Source organism: Cervus elaphus, chromosome 31 (genome assembly GCF_910594005.1).
Source record: "Cervus elaphus chromosome 31, mCerEla1.1, whole genome shotgun sequence".
Lineage (NCBI taxonomy): Eukaryota > Metazoa > Chordata > Mammalia > Artiodactyla > Cervidae > Cervus > Cervus elaphus.
The window spans coordinates 23,663,201-23,682,949 of record NC_057845.1 but is presented as its reverse complement, the minus strand read 5'-3'; the positions used below and the strand labels follow the sequence as shown (position 1 = coordinate 23,682,949).

Genomic DNA, 19,749 nt, shown 5'->3' with positions numbered 1-19,749 from the left:
TTTAAATCAGGATTTTATTCATTAGTCAGAATTAATTTCCTTAGACTTTTTTATGAATGACACATTCTGTTTCAATATACCAATATTTATATGCTTGATAATTAAAATATAGTTGTGAGTTTTATGCTTAACTGGAATAAATAGTTTAGAAAGCACATCCTATGTATTTTTAAAAGGCTCTCTATTTAATATATTTCAGTTAATTCTATAGATACAACCACCCATGGGTTTTCTTCTAGTGCAAAAGTTTTCTAAAGCTGACTGATTTTAATAGGAACACTGGAGGCTCCCCTCTCCCCAGTGGTCTCATTCATGGAGACTGCTGAGCCTGTTTACATTAAGCAACTATCCATGAAGTCCTTACAATGTGACTTCGATTATATTGAAAAGCTATCAGTACTCCTGAAGTTAGTGAATGCATTTAATAAAACCCTACCATATACACTTATTTTGCAACTCAAGAAAATAATTCTAAAATTTTCTGATAAAAAGAAATCTGCCAAACTGTTAAATAGTGTTTTGAAACAAATGTAACAACCATGAGCTCTCATAGCAAAGTATAGCCTTCTAAAGAATAAAACATACTTGGATGCAATAATCACTAAAGTATTATCATGTTGGCATGAAAATGTATCAGTGAAAAAGAACAGAAAGTTCAGAAACATAAATTGTATATGATAACTTAAATATAAGGAAGTATACACCACTAAGTATTGGCAAAAGGGATAACATTTAATGAACAATGTTATGATAAATAACCATTTAGAAAAATAGATACACATATTATAACATATTAAGAAATAAATTCCAATCAGGTTAAAGGGTTAAATAAAAAAAAATCAAGTCTTAAGGAAAGCCAATCCTCTCAAAAATCCTGCAAGATTTTTAATATTATTTGCATAGTGTGACTGGAAAAGCTTATCTCAAAGATGTTAAGTAACCTACCCAAGATCACTGTGCTAATTAGTGAAAGAGTAAGTGGTCAAATGCAAGTCTATTTTTTAAATATAATCTTATTTATTTATTTCAGTGGTTTCTCTTGTTGCTTATTGCAGAGCAACAGGCTCTAGGGCTTCAGTAGGTGTGACTGCCGGGCTCTAAAGCACAGGCTTAGTAATTGTAGTGTATGGAACTCAGCTGCTCCACAACCTGTGGGGTCTTCCCAGACCAGGGATTGAACATGTGTCCCTTGCATTGATTGGCAGGTGGATTCTTACCACTGAGCCAGGAGGGAAGCCCACGCAAGCTTATTTAAATACAAAATCTATAATATTCCATTACAATTCTATACTAAGTGCTTGGAATGGTGCCTGGCACGTTTTGAACTAAACAAATTTATCATTGTTAGTTGTGTTTACATCATTACAATCATTATTATCCATAGAATTAGAGGAGAGTTGCAAAATTGATGAAATAAATAAACCAGTTTAGAAATAAATATGACCTGGAAAAAAGGCAAGTTAGTAGTATACCTTTACATGATGTTGTTCAAGGTTTACCAAGAGCCATTCAAATTTTTAAACCTCCTGCTTTAGTGATTCTTGGTAATTTGTTTCAAGGAAGTAACAAAAAGTGGATAAGAATATTTTCTGCACAAAGGAAAAGCTCCTCTGTGACAGTAAAAATTTGAAAATCATCTAAAACTTGAAGAATTGATATTACTTCATTAATTAAATTTTCTGCGTTAGCACAATAGAATGGTAGGTTAATTATTTTAAGTGATAATTAAGTGATAATGCAGCAAAAGGAAGGACATAAATGTAATCTTGGTAAAAATGTAATTAATTGCAATAATTATGCTTACAGAGAAAATCACATACAGGGCTACCATCCCAAGGATAAAGAACTTCAGTGATTCTTTTCATTGCTTTCTTTTAAAAAAATATTTTTTATGTTTGTTCAATTCATAAAGCTGGGAGATAATATATTTAGGTAATTTGCTTAATATATTCATAAATATAATTATAATTTCCAAAGACACAGAGTATATTTGACATTTAAATTCAAATTAATGTGCTTTAATTATATTGTTTCAGCTCATTACAAAGGGATAAATTTAACATACTAAGTAATATATTTTCACTTTTTTCCAAATTAGAATAAAAATAATTTTTTGTTTAATCCTTGTATGTAATCTCTTTAATCCTTAAATTAATTCACAACTAATAATTAATCACTGGAGGAGGGTGAGAAACCATGTCTAAATTTTAGTAGGAATTTACTATGATTAAGGATAATCACTTCCATAGTCTTTGAAGAATCTAGAGCTTTTCTGATTTCTCTCGGTTCATTAATGTGCCATTTTTAAAACCTAATTAGTAAAACTCTTCCTTCTATATCTCATCCTTGTCCCATAAATTCATCTTGTTAATGTTAATGAGAAGATAATGACTGCATTCCTGTTTCATAACCACTACCTTTTCTTTAATAGATAAAGTTTAATGGTGATTCTAAGTAGGAGAATATTGGCCCAGGAGGGGATAGGCAAAGAAGCAGAAATCGTACGCAACCTGTTGTGACTTCTTTTTCAAGCTTTCAAATACACATGATTTTATTGTCTCTATTCCAGGTACTTGAACAATATTAGCATTATTTTGAAATGATGTGTTTTTTAATAAACAAACCAACAAACCAAAACCTACCAATGTAACACTTTCTCTTATCTATTAAGTGTGTTGTTTTATACTTCTTTAGAGAGTTCCTTTAGATTTAGACAGAGGTTTTATTGTATCACTATGGTGCCTACATAAAAAAAGATAACTAGAGTCAAACCAAATCAATTAATATATTTCTTTTAAAATATTTAAATCTTTTTTCTTCTTTCTTTAGTTTTTAACTGGAGGGAAATTACCTTACAATGTGTTGGTTTCTGCCATACAACAACTCAAATCAGTCACAATATTACATATATCACCTCCCTCTTGGGCCTCCCTCCTTTCCCCCATGCCATCCCCAAGTTATCACAGAGCGCCAGACTGGCCTCCCTGTATTATATATCAGCTTCTCACTAGCTATCTATTTTACACATGACAGTCTGTGTGTGTCAATGCTAGTTTCTCCTCTCGTCCCACTCTTTTCCTTACCCTAGTGTCCACAAGTCCTTTCTCTGTATCTGCATCTCCATTCCTTCCCTGCAGATAGATTCATCAATAACTTTTTTCTAGATTTGTGTGTTTGTGTGTGCGTGTTAATATACTATATTTGTTTTCTCTTTCTGACTAGCTTCACTCTGTATCAACAGGCTCTAAGTTCACCATTTATGTTGATGAACCAATTATATTTCTAAAATGTCTGTAGACTCAGATCCGACTTTAACAAGTCTTTCTTTGAATTAGAGTAGTTTGGTCCTCCTTGTCCACATAGCATCATCCACTGTGCCTCACCAAGAACTGTGGTGAGGTGGACACTCTGAAAAGTGCCCCTGTTATCCCAGCTTTCTTCCAAACTGTTCCTAGTTTTCATGTCAAGATTTCCTTGAATATTACCAAATACTACCACATTCCTTCCTCTTCTTATACCTTAGGTATTTGCTGAATGACCTTTTTTCATTAGTGTCTTTTGCTGATCACCATAAATAAATTGCAACAAAACCATCCAAATCACTTTTCTTCTTCCCCTCATTATTTTTTCCCATAGCATTTATTGCCCCCGACATCAAAACATTTCCTCAATTTATGTATTTATTTTCTGTTCCCCAAACATGCTAAACTGTAAGTTTATGAAGCAAGATTTTTCTTCCCTTTCCACCTTCCCCCCCCCCCTTTTTTTTTTACCCAAAACCTATCACGGTGCCTATCCCGTAATAGATATGCAATGAATAACTGATGAATGACTCAGTGACTATCCACCTAAACTATGGAAAATTCATAAAAGTATTCCTAGTTCCCTGGAATCAGAATGACAAGGTTTACACAGTGAGAAAGTGTACTTCTGCAGGAACACTCCTGTATGGTAACAACCCTGTCCCTTTTTGCTCACATCATCCTTCCTAGGTGTGTTAATATGAATGTGCACAAAAGCCACCACAGCTCTTGAGTTTAGGTACACTCTTTCCCTCCATTCTGAATACCTTGATTGTAAAACTGTTTCTGGCCAACTCTTGGCTTAGAGACTATATGTCTCTTTTCAAGTTATCTGTTTCCACAAAAATTCATGGGTTTGGTTGTGTGGGCTTAATTGGATACTGAATATGAACTGAACTGAACTGAACTGAATGTGAATATTTTACTATGCAACTGATGCATAATAAATGCACTATAAATATGAGCTATTATTAAGTTTTGAGGTACCCTGGGCTCTGTTCTAGCATCTTACATGGGTTTGACAAAAGTATTCAAATCTATCTGAAATGCATTATGTATGGAATGTCCAGAAAGAATCCCATGCAGGTATGTGGAATAAGATTCAGTAGGTGTGCATGTAGACGTGGTAAATGTGGACTTTATCCCACATCTGCCTCCTTAGAAACCAAATAATGTTTCAGATGATGGTGGGGAGAGGAAAGCAGAGAAATAAAGAATATAGTACTGCAGGTATAGCAAACTTAGTCATGGGAAGCTTTGAAGTAATTTGCATCATAAAAGGGACTTCCGCAGTGGCGCAGTGGTAAAGAATCTGCCTGCAATGTAGGATCCACAAGAGACATGGGTTTGACCCGTGGGTTCAGAAGACCCCCTGGAGGATGGCATAGAGCTACCCACTGCAGTATTCTTGCCTGGAGAATCCCATGACAGAGGAGCCTGGCAGGCTGTAGTCTAAAGGGTTGCAGAGTGAGACAGGACTGAGGCAACTTAGCACACATGCACACACATCATAAAAGTATGAAAAACAGAGATGAATTCAGTTTTCTGCACTTATTATTCTGTCCAGTGTGTTCATCGCATTAAACCTGTGAGGCTTCACTAGCTAATCTGGAAAGAGGTGCCTACCCTGGTTGATTATTCTCTAATATTGCATCCTGTTCACTTACTTCATTGCACTATACATTTTGCAGTTATTTATTTATTCTTGGTGTACTAGTTTCTTCTTGTTTTTTCCCACTAGTATATAATTTGACAAGGACAGGAATGATTCATTATATTTCTGGCACCTACCAGAATGCCTAGTACAGGGAGGTACTAAATTAATGCTTGTTAAAAAAAATTAAATAAAGAGGAACATTCAGGAAAATATAGTGGAGATCTAAAGAAAAATTTTGTAAACTATTTGGAAATTCCTTTTTTGCTAACTTGTATGGATACAACTTTGGGATGGCAACAAAAATGATCACAAGCCCAGGATCTTCTATCCATGGGATTCTCCAGGCAAGAATACTGGAGTGGGTTGCCATGCTCTCCTCCAGGGGATCTTCCTGATCCAGGGATCAAATCCACGTTTCCGTCTCCCATGTCGCCAAGATTTGTAGATGGATTCTTTACTGCTGAGCCAAGGGGGAAGCCTCCCAAATGGGCAGACTTTTCAGCTTTTCTCTCAAGTTTGCAAATCAGCAGCAATGTAAGCTACCATGGGAGGGTATTAGATTGGTATAGTGGGGACAAAAAAGCACAAAGAATCCTGGATTCAAGGAAATCTGATATTTTCCCCCAGTTTTCCTTATGACTGTAATTTTGGGAAAGTACTCAGACTTTCTCCAGACCTGGTCACCTCCTCTGTGACATGGGGGGCTTGGGATATATCCTGAGAACCCTGTGATCTTTGTTTTAATTTATAGCATTTAAAAAACATCTAATGAGTTTAATTAATTTTTACATTTACAGTTTTAATTTCTAATGTGACAAATATCAATAGAGCTATCCCACACACAAAAATGTTACTTGGGTACTCAATAATTTTCAAAAATTTAAAGAAGTCCTGAATCCAAAAAAAAAAAAAAAAATAATTGAGAACACCTGATCTAAGAAAAATGCAATATCAGTCCTCAAAAAGAGATAGTCCTCCAAACACTGACTATGAGGCAGAGTTAGAGTTAGCCTACGCATTGTTCTCTAGGTGACTAGCTAAGTAATAATCATCACAATAATTTATGCCGTATTCATCACGTGTGCTTGCTGTTCTAAGTAATTTACTTGTAACATGATTGAATCACACAGTCCTTACAGCAAACCTATGAGAAAGGCCCTACTTTTCTAGTTTATAAATGAACCAGGAGGTGTTAATGATTTGCTGTAAATAGTGGTGCCAAGCCTGCATCTGTAGTCTTCCTTTAGAGTCTGTGTACTCAGTCCTATTCTGAGTTCCTGGTAAGTGTGGTGTGTGCATGGAGCAGAACATCACGCAGCAGTCAGAAACAATGGGTGGAATGTTACATAGCCTCACATAGGTAGATGCTGTACAAATCACATTAAATTAAAAAATACAGGGAGATGGAATAATAAAAAGTTATCATTTTTCAATAACTTTATAGGAAAATACTATTTGTATAGGGACTAATAAAAAGTTATTATTGTCCAATAACTTTAAAAGGAAAATACCATTTGTATATATATATTTGAAATAGATAAAATAGCACCATAGTGCTTTTAAGTATAAAGAAGTGTCTCAATACATGTGTAGAAGTTGAATTGAAAAGACATTATTTGTAACTCCAAATCAGTGACTTATGATGGGGAAAATAGTATAAATCAAAATAGAATAAAAATGGTACTTCACAAAATGATGATGATATGACATAAACTGAATAGTGTCATGAATTCAATTTTTAATACCAAGGTTAATGAGAGCAAAAAAAATATATATATATATATATATATAAAACATCTCTTCCACCCCCAACATCCACCGTGAAGACATAATCTGCAGTCAGGAAAGATGAGTGACTTCTCACCCAGGATGACAAACATATCCCCAGAGAGTTATAGGAAACAGGCAGATTCCTTTCAGTTTTACTTTTAATCAGCCTCAGAGATGCTTTTTCTTTTTTTAAAGATTTTGTTGTTGTAGACCATTTCTTTTTTAAAGTCTTCACTGAATTTGTTACAATATTGGCTCTGTTTTTCATGTTTTGTTTTACTGGCCCTGAGGCTTGTGGGGTCTTAGTTCCGTGACCAGAATCAAACTGGCATCCCCTGCATTGGAAGGTGAAGGCTTAACCACTGGACCACCAGGGAAATCCCAACCTCGGAGGTTCTGACCCTGATCTATGATGCTTTCCACAATAAGAAAGGGTGAGGTACAGTGCCTGCAGAATGTAGGAAGTAGAGCAAAATCCCTGGAAGGATAAGAACTCTAGTGATGAATCTTTCTGGCAACCTAAAAAATTGAATATTGTGACATAAAATATGCCCCGCTCATTACTAAATCCCTAAGCCCTTATTTTCTACTTCTCTCTGATCTTCTTGTTGCTGGAAAAGGAAATGTTTATTTCCCAATTCAGCTAGCATGAGAATGCAGTGAGTCAGAATGCTAATTTTGTGGGAAGGTTTTGTTTATGCCAGGGTCATTTTATTTAACATTTTCTGTTTCCTTAGACAAATCAGAATGTTTCACTGAGTTTTCCTTAACTAAGCATTGAAGCAATGAAAACTGTAATTTCTTTCATAAAACAAAAACAAACAAACCAAAACCCCCGTGCCTTCCCTTTCATTCAGTTCAGTTCAGTTCAGTCACTCAGTCTTATCATGTATCTCCTGCTGCAGAAACATGCCTTCCCTTTCATTAGTAGTCTTATCTTGTATCTCCTCCTGCCGAAACTTGTCAAGTTTAATTTTGTAATTTTGTGGGGCACCCAGAGATGTTTCTCTCAATCCCTTTTGGTAGGGGCTCCAGCACTCCAGTTCCCCAACACACCCTAAAGCCCTTTATAACTTTATTCCACTACCTTAGGGATTCCTCTTTCTCACCAATCCAGGAGCTGGGTCACTTTAAAGAGCTGAGTATTCATGGAAATCTGTCTGTTTCCTGTTGTTAGAACTACCCTTTCCTGAGGGAGTTAATTCCAACAGGAGGGAAGAAAATGTTGAGCCTGATTTAGTTCTAGGCCTTGCTTTTTTTGTCTTCCCCCTCTGTGGTACAGGTTCAAGTTCCTTCTTTCCTTGTAGCTAAAAACCAGGAGCTATCTCTTTAAGAAGAGAGTGACTTTTCTGATTAGACTTCAAAGAATAAATGGTTTAAAAGTGCAGATGGGGAAAGGGTCCCTCAGGCTGAGGCTGATGAGTAAAAGATGTCCACAAGTTGATAGGTGAATTTGTTGAAAAGTCCTGGAAGATGTGAAACAAGATTTCTAAATCCTGAACTTTGACTTCAGTTCTTCAGAGACACATTTACAGTGAAATCTACAACTTCCTCTTTCCATGGCGTCTGACAAATACAGTCTGAAGACAGGAAGAAAGCCACATAAATGGTGTTCTAAACATTCTCCAGCACTGTAACTCCATGAGGTATCATTTGGTCTATGCCTTATGTAGACACTGTTGTAGATCCACTCTGTGGGCAGGCTAAAACTCCCCCTACATAACATCTTTGAACCACTTTTTCCAGGATGCTGTTTTTTCTTTCTGTAAATACTCAATTCTTTCTTCTACTTGTAACATTAATTTCAAGAAGCAGACAGAATATTTCTTGGTTCTGAAACATAATACCCACTCTTGTAAAATTATCACATTTCCTTATCCTTATCTCCATTATACAGAATTCTTAAAGTTAGTCCCTCTTCTGTCATTTCAAGTTCTAAGTTAATCAAAACAAAATATTTCATTAGACCAATGACAACACATCTCATGGAAAGGGATTTGTTGCATAAACCAATACGTCTTTATACAAGGTTCATGATCCATGAGTATTTATTAAATGTCAAAATGCCATCCTTAATTTTCATATCTTCCTTTATATGTCATGTATTATATTTCACTTAGTTTTTTGCTAACCTTAGTTACTATGAAGTTATTCCATTTATTACATAGCCTTATGATTAATTTGAAAAGTAAAATTTAGATTCCCCCTATACTGTCATTGTTTCTTAATACTAAGAGAAGCATTTCATTAGTTTTTTTTTTTTTTTTTAAGTTTCTAATCTTAAAGCCCTTGCAATTAAATTCTCTCTGTAAAATTTTACTGACACCTGTTCTCCTTAACAGTTTTCTGTAAGGGACAGATATTAACACTCTGTTTGCAAACACAGAAATGTCACCCCAGGGAGGAAGGAGCTTTGAGTTTCTGTTATAAAGGGACACATTTCCTAACAGTGTAACCCTGGAAACTGAGAAGTGAGAATTAGAGTCCAGTACACGTTCCCCAGAAGGCAGAGATATTTGGATTCTACGGAAGGTCCCACTTCCCACCGGGCCCCTCCCTTCCTCCCTCTTTCCAGCCGCCGCCCAGGCGGGGCGGGTAGGGCTGGGCGGCCGCCGACACGCCCGGGCAGGGCGCTCGCGTCCTTCCACCTTCCAGACGCCGGATTGACAGTCCCCGCAGAAAGGGAGCTGACAGCCCGGACTATCCCCGCTTCCCGTCGCCGGGAGTCGGCGTGGACCATGTTTTCCATCCTGGGGAGATGGGGCGCGAGCGGCTTCTACCAGCGGGTCACCGAGGCGCAGGTAAAGCTCTCCGGTGGAGGTGGGCGAGACGGGGCGGTTTTCGGGCCAATCTGGGGACGAAGGGATGGCTGAGGAGCTGAGATCTGGGATGATGTGAAACTTCACCGAACACGACCTCAGTCCAGGTGGCTGCTGAAGGAGCGAAAGAGGCGTCTTTGCAGGGATAAGTGCCCCCCCGCCCCCGTAAACAGAAACGAGCTTCTGAGAAAAGGATGAATGGACCTGACTTCCGCTGCAGGAGTGGATGGAATTCTACAACCAGTGGTAGAGCCCAATAAAACCGCAGGAAGAGACCCGGGGTAAATAACCTCTGTCAACTGACATGATATTGAGAACCCGAGGCTTGGGGCAAATCCAGAAACTGCGGACATTTGACCGACCGTGCCTCGCTGGCCCGGCACCCTATCCCTGCCCCCACGCTGTGATAACAGGTGCTTCTACAATGGAAGTCGCGTACCACGAACTCCGCGGTTGGATGCCGGCGTATGTACTAAGCCGCCTCAGTCGTGTCCTCTGACGGACTCTCTGCGACCCCGTAGACTGTACCCTGCCAGGCTCCTCTGTCCATGGAATTCTCCAAGCAAGAATCCTGGACTGGGTTGCCATTTCCTTCTCCAAGGGAGCTTCCCGACCCAGGGATGGAACCCACCTCTCTTGCATCTCCTACATTGGCAGGCTGGTTCTTTACCACTAGCCCCACCTGGGAAATCCAATTTCCTAAAAATATCTTACTTGTTTTACCTCTCATCACTACACAAGACAGGTCTTAGAAATAGGCCTAACACACTTAGATCTGTAGTACTTAAAAAGGAAGAAAAAAAATTTCAGATACAGAGGATCTTGTTCTCATCCTGGCTTTTGTTAGTAACTCCAAGTGTCAAATAAATAAGACAGTCTATTAATTACATATGAAACTATAAATTTCTTTAAAAGTAGGGCAAATTATATGTACTCTTTTAAATCTATAAAATACAGGTATTGAATAAGTCACTTAAAAAGTGCAAGAGCTTCACTAGGACAATATACCTTTTGTGTTTTTTTTTGTTTGTTTTTTTAACCTTAGACATGTCAGGCTTAATCAGGCAAACTGGTTTAACACTGTCAGTCTAACCTCAGAGGTGTCCAAAGGCAGTGAGTTACAAACAGGTGTAACTTATACAAACAGGTGTAACTTATACAAACAGGTGAAATTATAAACTCAGACAATTTCTTCACCCCAAATTCGAGTGGACTCTTCCTTTAAGTTTCCAACCATGTTTATTTCCTTGACTATGACTCAACATCAATAGCTTTTTGGGCCAAGAATCCATTTAGAAAAGATTGAAAATACTCATTTAAATAGCATTTTCTGTTTGTTTCTTCTATGACACCAAGTTTTTTGGGTTTTGTTTTTTAAGTTGATGGCTTTCAGGCATGTTGAAAACCTTGTATGATTATATTTCATTACTTAGAGTACATTTTTAGCCTAGTAGATCTCAGATAAAAATCCCAGCCTAACCTATAAGCCAAGAACATGACTTTCTGATTGAGTTTCTAGGGCTGGCATAAACAGGTGTATAAATAAAAAACCTCTTAAAAATTTTATTGGTGGTGATTAGCATTAATTCATTTACATATTTATTCATGTAAAACATTTTATGAGCTGGACCCTGGAAATATTAAATATTAAAGAGCAGACACATTACTTTGCTAACAGAGGTGCATCTAGTCAAAGCTATGGTTTTTCCAGTAGTCATGTATGGATGTGAGAGTTGGACTATAAAGAAAGCTGAGTACCGAAGTATTGATGCTTTTGAACTGTGGTGTTGGAGAAGACTCTTAAGAGTCCCTTGAACTGCAAGGAGATCCAAGCAGTCCATCCTAAAGAAAATCAGTCCTGAATATTCATTGGAAGGACTGATGCTGAAGCTGAAACTCCAATGCTTTGGCCACCTGATGCAAAGAGCTGACTCATTGGAAAAGACCCTGATTCTGGGAAAGATTGAAGGCGGGAAGAGAAGGGGATGACAGAGGATGAGATGGTTGGATGGCATCACCAACTCAATGGACACGAGTTTGAGTAAACTCTGGGAGTTGGTGATGGACAGGGAGGCCTGGTGTGCTGCAGTCCATGGGGTCGAAAAGAGTCGGACACGACTGAGCAACTGAACTGAACTGAACTGAAACATAGTAGTTTCTACCCTCCAGAGAAGAGAAGTTTGGAAGGAAAAAGTACCTGTAGGCAAATTATTGGATAGTCAGGTAAGAGTGAATTCAGGGAGGACAGAGCTGAAGAGCCTTTACATCTCACGTAAGGAATTTGTTGAGTTTGCTCTGGTAACACAGAACACAAAATTGAGACTTGGAGGTAGGGATGGGAGGAGAGGAATCACTAACAGCGATACATCCCTCCAGACAATTCAAGCACAAGTAAGATTTAGCCAGCAGAAGTGAAGTACAAGGAAATGGACAAGAAGAAAGGGGTTTCTAAGTAGCAGCAGACAGTAACAGCACGTAACAGGTAGAGCTGAGGGTGTAGAATTATGACCTGAAAATAGAATGAACTTACTGGGTTAAATTCAATGTCTTATGCTTCTCAGTTGGAGGATCTTGGGCAAGTTTATTTTTTAAACTCTGGGCCTTTGTTTCCTCTTCTGTAAAATGGGGTTGACAAAAATATTCCCACCACAAAGACACATTATATTTAATAATACATATATTTACAACAGAATCTGGCACATAATAAGCAATTGAAAAGCCTAAGTTCTAAAAAGCGTTCAGTCCCTTTTGCTTTCTAGATGGTTTTCCTTCTCTGTAAGACTTCTGTATAGGCATTTTTCTATATCTTCCTTCAGTCTTCCCAGGATCATTCTCCAATACCCACAAAGGAAGTTCCTGAAGTTAGGGGTTATTAGATTTTGTTAACTATAGCAGTCACACAAACCACATCCTCAGGAGGCTGCATCTCAGGGTTGAACCCAAAGAAGATTGCCAGCAACATGTTTCACTAAATCCTGGACCCAGGTTATGCTGTGGGCTAAACTTCCTGCTCCTCCATCATAATACAAAAATAACAGGACCACCATTCAAATGAAAATTGCACATCAGATCTCCTGTAGGAGGGAATGGCAACCCACACCAGTATTCTTGCCTGGAGAATCCCACGGACAGAGGAGCCTGGTGGGCTACAGTCGATGGGGTCGCACAGAGTCAGACATGACTTAAGCGACTTCACACAGCCAGCAGCACAGAATTAATATTAAGGCGTGTTTACAGGATGCCTAGTATATACCCAGTGCTAGATAAGCACAACGATAATAAAATAGCTTAGAAACAAAAGCCTGTAATAGGCTGGGGGAGATAAAAGAAATGGGAAATCATTTGATATCAGGTCTGCAGAGGAAGTGGTGTCAGCGAGAACAGGTGAGTTGAAAGGACTACAGAATGTCCAGTGGAGAGGGTGGGAATGAATTCACTCGCTGAAGGAAACTCACAGAATTGTCATATCCTGGTTTTCAACATAGATGTTGCTTTGCAGCAATATGTTGATAATAAACTCAGTGAGACCCATGCTATGAATTCAGCAATTATTTATGAGAAGCCAATTGTATATTCTTGGTACTTGGTAAGATTTAATTACCTCTACTAGATATTTTGCCTGCCTGGTATTTCTTCTGGGAGGTAAATGTGCTTGGAATTCACTGTAATAACTTCAATATAAGATGCCTGGCCTTCATCTAATGAGGCTGTTTATTTACCAGAGTACTCAGAGAACCTTGTATAAGATGCTTTCACATGAAAAGTGGACCTAGACCAGATGTCAAATACCCAGTCCTTGGCCTGCTAAAGTAACCTCGTCTACTAGCTCTGCAGGACTTTGGCCCTGGAAAGAAAACATTTTTATTTAGCTGATGATTCCCTGGCCCAGCTGAATCATGGCCTCAACTGGGTTAGCTTGGCCAATCTCTGCTGAGCTCTTTCAGATATGTACTGTCAGCTGGAGAGTTGGCTGGTGGCTGGATAATGTAGAACCAATATCCTCATATGTCAGGCAGTCTTCAAGCTGTTGGTCAGGATGATGGGCTGTCAGAAGAGCACCTCGTTTCTAGTCCATGTGGTCTATTACCCTCTAGGAGGCTAGCTTGGGCTCAGTCACATGGTGCACTCAGGGTTCCAAGCAGAGCAAGCCTTTTGAAGCTAAGAGTTGGAGTTCTCTTCGCATCACTCCTGTTGCATTCTCATAATCAAAACGAGAAACAATGCTAGCCCAGATTCAAAGAGTGGGAAATAGAATCAGTCTCTTGATGGGAAAAGCTGCAAAGTATTTGCAGCCATTTGCAGTTGGGCACAGAAATATATGTATTTTTGATGTGAATATGATCTTCACATCGGTGGCCAGTTATCAAATTGGCAACTCCCTATAAAATAAAATGTGACCACTGAGTTAATCAGAGAGTTTTCACACATTTTCCTCACTGATATATGTACTAATTTTCCAAATAATGTGTTTGATAGCAAGATTTATGACAACATTATAGTTCACTTGTTGACATGGTTGTTTTGGGCTTTTTATTTATCACCTAGTAATGTGATAAATGTTTTACGTTTGTTGGAGCATTTATTTCTTGAAACAACAGTGGAAGGATATATAGCAACTTGTTAAAATATAGCTGACCCTTGAATAACACGGAGGTAAAAGGTGTCAAATCTCCTCAAAATAAAAAATCTGCATGTAATTTATAGTCAGCCTTTCATGTATGTGGGATTCCCAGGTGTCTCAGTGGTAAAGAATTCGTCTGCCAATGCAAGAGACACAGGAGATGCAGGTTTGGTCCCTGGGTCAGAAAGTTCCCCTGGATAAAGAAATGTCAACCGACGTCAATATTCTTGCCAGGGAAATCCCATGGACAGAGGAACCTAGAGGACTACAGTCCATGGGGTTGCAAAGAACTGAACACACACACATGCTCATTCCGTATATGTGGTTCCTCCATATCTAAAGTTCCTCATCCATGGGTTCAACCAATCCATGATTGTGTGGTACTAAGAAAAAACCCAAATATAAGTGGACTCACGCAGTTCAAACCCATGTGTATATATATGTATATATATAGTTGTTGTTTAGTCGATATGGTTGTTGTTTAATCGATAAGTTGTATCTGACTCTTTGCGATCCCATGGACTGTAGCCTGCCAGGCTCCCCTGTCCATGGGATTTTCCAAGCAAGAATGCTGGAGTGGGTTGCCATTTCCTTCTTCATATATATATGTATACACACACACACACACACGCAATGATTTATAGTGTATAATTTGCTATAACTCAGAGAACAGATTTGGAGTGAGTATTATGCTTTCTCATCTTTAATCAGAATATTTTGCTGTGAAAAATGAAAATCTCTCAGTTGTCTCCCACTCTTTATAACCCCATGAACTGTAGCCTGCCAGGTTCTTCTGTCCATGGAATTCTCCAGGCAAGAATACTGGAGTGGGTAGCCATCCCCTTCTCCAGGGGATCTTTCCAACCCAGGGATTGGATCCAGGTCTCTAACATTGCAGATGGATTCTTTACTGTCTGAGCCAGCAGGGAAGCCCAAGAATACTGGAGTGAGTAGCCTATCTCTTCTCCAGTGAATCTTCCCAACCCGGGAATCAAACTGGGGTCTCCTGCATTGCAGATGGATTCTTTAGTCGCTAAATCTTCTCTGACTTTTTGTGACTCCATGGACTGTAGCCCACCAGGCTCTTCTGTCCATGGGGTTTCCCAGGCAATTATATTGGAGTAGGTTGCCATTTCCTACTCCAAGAATATTTTGCTGTTCAGAATGAAATATTGTTTTATTCCTCTAGAATAAGAAGTTTTTTTAAAATGTGATAAACAGTTCATGAATATGAAATCAGAACGGGATTAGAGAGGATTAATGCAAAATTGTTAACTATGGGACAATTTCTAACAGTGAAATTTAATTTTGTGATTAGTTTAACTTCGTAAAAATAGAGATTGATGCTGACCTTAAAAAAATGTAAGATTATTGCCTTTGAGACCTTCTCTTTTAAACCTCTCTTCTTTTGGTCAAACTTATCAGGTCAATGGAAAGAGTATTATGGAAATACTATAACCTTCCCAAATAATATATAATTGTGATAATATGTAATTATGTATGTATATATGCATTTATACAAACTATGTAATTAACCGTTTAAACAGAAGTGATTAAACCAAATGCCTATTATAGTCTATTATTTTTCTGTTTATCAGAAGAAAGATAAAGATGTTTTTCACTTAGTAATTAAATATTTTAAATTTAGCTTATATTGTGCATATATGTAAGCTAAATTATGTATTTATATATATGCATGTATATACATACATATATACACAGTCATTTTAGTTTGAGAAGCTATATATATATATTTATACATATACATATATATATATGTGTGGTGATTCATATGTAGAGAGAGACAGAGGGAAAAAGAAGAAATAATAGGAAATTTAGGAATAGTTTTCCTTTTCTACATGGTTTCTTGCTATGTAAAAGCCATAATATTAGAAGAAATCTTAACTTTCCTCTAATACATTGTCCAAGGATATCTTAATTGTATTACTTGAAAATTATATTATCAACATAGCTGAAATATAAATGATTTCATGTTTGCTTTCCACTTGTTGACAAAGATATTTCAAATGTAAAAAAAGACATTTTCTCCATACACTAGCTGTTATTTATTTATTTATTTTAGAGATGCAGTCCAGAGAAAAGTGCTTCATTCTTCAGTAAGATGACCTATTCCTGGTTTAGCAGGTAAGAATTTTACTAATTCATCTGTGGTATAACACATTGAGGAAATTTCTGAGTGAAATGACACTTACATGTTATTCCTTTAATCTAAGCATGTATATTTTTACAAAATAACTTTGCAAAGGTTTTCTTCTCATATGATTTATTCCAAAAACATCACAAATAGTAACGTACAAAATCGGTCCACAGATAAGCCTGTGAATACTCCTGCAATATGGCTGCCTATTTATAGTATTTCTATCCCTATTAGCACTAGGAAGGGAAAATGAATATATACATATACATATACACATACATATACATATATATGGGGTTTCCCTGGTGGCTCCGTGGTAAAGAATCTGCCTGGAGTGCAAGAGACCTGGGTTCAATCCCTGAGTTTGGAAGATCTCCTGGAGGAGGGCATGGAAACCCACTCTAGTACTCTTGCCTGGAGAATTCCATGGACAGAGGAGCCTGGTGGGTTACAGTCCATAGGGTCACACACAGCTGGACACGTCTGAAGCGACTAAGAAGCAGCCGCAGATGTATATATACACATATATGTTTAATCATCATGTATCTGCTATTTAATTTTACCCATTTTGTATATTTTATTTCATGTAATTTCCCCCTAAGTCCTATGAGATAGGCATTTACAGAAGAGGACATTTGGGGCTCAAGGAGAGGGAAGCCAGTAGGCTTGATATCTAGGTAGGAGGTACCTAGGTAGGAGAAGCAGACTGACCTGATGTTAGAAGTCAGTTTGAGTTCAGGTTTCATGCTTTCTTTGTTCTGTTTTGTTATTCTACTTTTGACTGGAAATGCTCTCATTTATACTTATCTATGTAGTGTAGCAGTAGTCACTCAGTCGTGTCTGACTCTAGCGACCCCATAGACTATATCTCACCAGGCTCCTCTATCCATAGAATTCTCCAGGCAAGATTACTGGTGGTGGTGGTTTAGTTGCTAAGTCATGTCCGACTCTTGTGACCCCATGGACTGAGAACCCACCAGGCTCCTCTATCCATGGGATTTTCCAGGCAAGAATACTGGAGTGGGTTGCCATTTCCTTCTCCAGGGGATCTTCCCGACCCAGAACTCAAACCTAGGTCTCCTGTATTACCGCCAGATCCTTTACTGACTGAGCTACAAGGGAAACTCAAGAATACTGGAGTGGGTTTCTTAAATGGTAAGGAATCTGCCTGCAACGCAGGAGACCTGGATTTGATCCCTGGGTCAGCCAATCCTCTGGAGAAGGAAATGGCAAGAATATTGGAGTGGGTTGCCATTTCCTTCTCCAGAGGATTGGCTGACCCAGGGATCAAATCCAGGTCTCTGGCCTTGCAGGCATATTCGTTAACATCTGAGCCACCTATTCTGCTTTTTGCTGAAAATTCTCTCATTTATACTTACTTATACTCCTATTGAGGAGAAGGCAATGGCACCTCACTCCAGTACTCTTGCCTGGAGAATCCCATGGACGGAGGAGCCTGGTAGGCTACAGTCCATGGGGTCGCAAAGAGTCGGACTTGACTGAGCGATTTCACTTTCACTTTTCACTTTCATGCACTGGAGAAGGAAATGGCAGCCCACTCCAGTATTCTTGCCTGGAGAATCCCAGGGATGGGAGCCTGGTGGGCTGCCATCTACGGGGTCACACAGAGTTGGACACGACTGACTTGACTTAGCAGCAGCAGCATACTCCTATTGAAACACACACACAATCATTTTGTAAGGCATATAATGTGGTTTATCTTATAGAATAATGTATAATATGTGATAGGGTCTTTAACACAAGAATTAAATCATATTGAATGAGAAGAGTTCATTTTTTCTAATTTTATACATTCAACAAGTTTCTGTATGTTTTCTTTTCTCCTATAGCAGAATGTTTATGATAATATTAAACTAAGTTTATCATTTTAACTTAATGCCCCTTGCTTTATAGTTGGTAGAAACAAAATTGCCCAATTTGATCTACAAATATCAGGTTAAGCAAAAAGTTCATTTGGATTTTTCTGTAAGATAGTATGGAAAAATCTGAATGAACTTTTTGGCCAACCCAATGTGTTTTTAAGAGTAGGTGAATGCTTTTATAAAAAAAAGTTTTTTGCATGCTAGATGTCCTACATTATGCTAACCTTTCAAAATGCAGCGATAAATGATCTAGATCTTGTCTTCCAGGAATTCATAATAGAATTAAAAAGATTAAAAAGTACACAATCAATTACCCAAAAAGGCAGTCTAAGCATGATAGAGAAACACAATTTTCAGAAATGTCATTTAACCAAGTTTGCACAACTGGGAATGTTTCACAAGTGATTAATGCCTTAACCCAACATTTAAAAAGTATAGAGGTGAGCCAAAGTGGCATTCCCAGTTGAGCAAACACCATTTACAAATCATGGAGGCAGGGGAGAACTGACCCTTCCATGTTGGTATGTCAAGAGATCAAGTTGAAAGGACAGATCAGTAAGAGTTCTCTAGGATATCCTGAAGATAGTGAGAAGCCACTAAAGGATTTTAAATAGAGAATGACATACGATTTGCACTTCAGAAAATCACCTGTGCAATTCTGTGGATATATGTAGGAGATGAAAATGGAGAGAAACTGGTCAGGAGGCCCTTTGGATATCCTGGTAGATTTATGGTTACCACCTGAACCATAGTAATGATAAAGATGATGAGCAGGAAAGAATACATTCAAGAGCTTTTTAAGAAAAAGGGTTGATTGGAAGAGGAGATTGAAGAACTGGGGAAAGTGTTGAATAATGTTGGGTTTCTGGGTCAGATAACTGAGAGTTTCAGATATTGTGAAAATTTGTGAAAGCAGTTTAGCAAAGTTTCAATTTCTGGTGCCTGACTCACCCCCATTAAAAAAAAAACTTACATGTGTTGGAGATGTAGACCTCAGGGTTACAGACGTGGATTTGAGACTCATTGACTGTAGATCTGTAATCATGAATGTCATTGAGATCAAGCAGGAGAGTCTATTTAACAAACAGTGTATTGGGAATCCTTAGTATTTAAACAGTAAGAGGAGGCAGAGTCTACAAAGGAAGCTAAGGATTCAGAATATAAGAGACAAACCAAAGAAAGAGTGTGACTGGAAGCTAGGGAAACTGTCAAAAAAGGAGAAAAAGGTAAGTGACCAATAGGGCCATATACTGAAAATTAAAATAAGAAATGAACATTCTCCATTGAATTTGGCAATGTAAAAATTATTGGTGATATTCATGAAAGTTGTTGAAGTAGAAAACTGTTATACTTGATAAGCAAATAATTGGGCAGAAGTTGAATTATGATAAAAAATTCTAAGTTATACAAATCTGTGAATCATTTAAAGAGGATTGCAGAAATTTTATGACAATATGCTATATTAAATTATGCACTAGAAAAAATAAAGTTTAAATGGAAACTATGTAAATGTGGACTATTTATAGTTAATGATTTTGG

The 19,749-nt window shown here is 37.9% G+C and overlaps 1 protein-coding gene across 1 annotated transcript in view; it reads left to right on the top strand.

Annotated features, from left to right (window-relative positions):
• The first annotated feature begins 9,323 nt into the window (after nt 1–9,323).
• The window catches only part of LOC122687357 (multidrug resistance-associated protein 1-like), a 91,123-nt gene continuing 80,697 nt past the window's right edge, over nt 9,324–19,749 (top strand). Inside the window, exons 1-2 of the mRNA XM_043892794.1 lie at nt 9,324–9,530; nt 16,253–16,314. Coding sequence (XP_043748729.1) covers nt 9,468–9,530; nt 16,253–16,314 — 125 coding nt within the window. The 5' untranslated portion in view covers nt 9,324–9,467. The remainder of the gene's footprint in view (nt 9,531–16,252; nt 16,315–19,749) is intronic.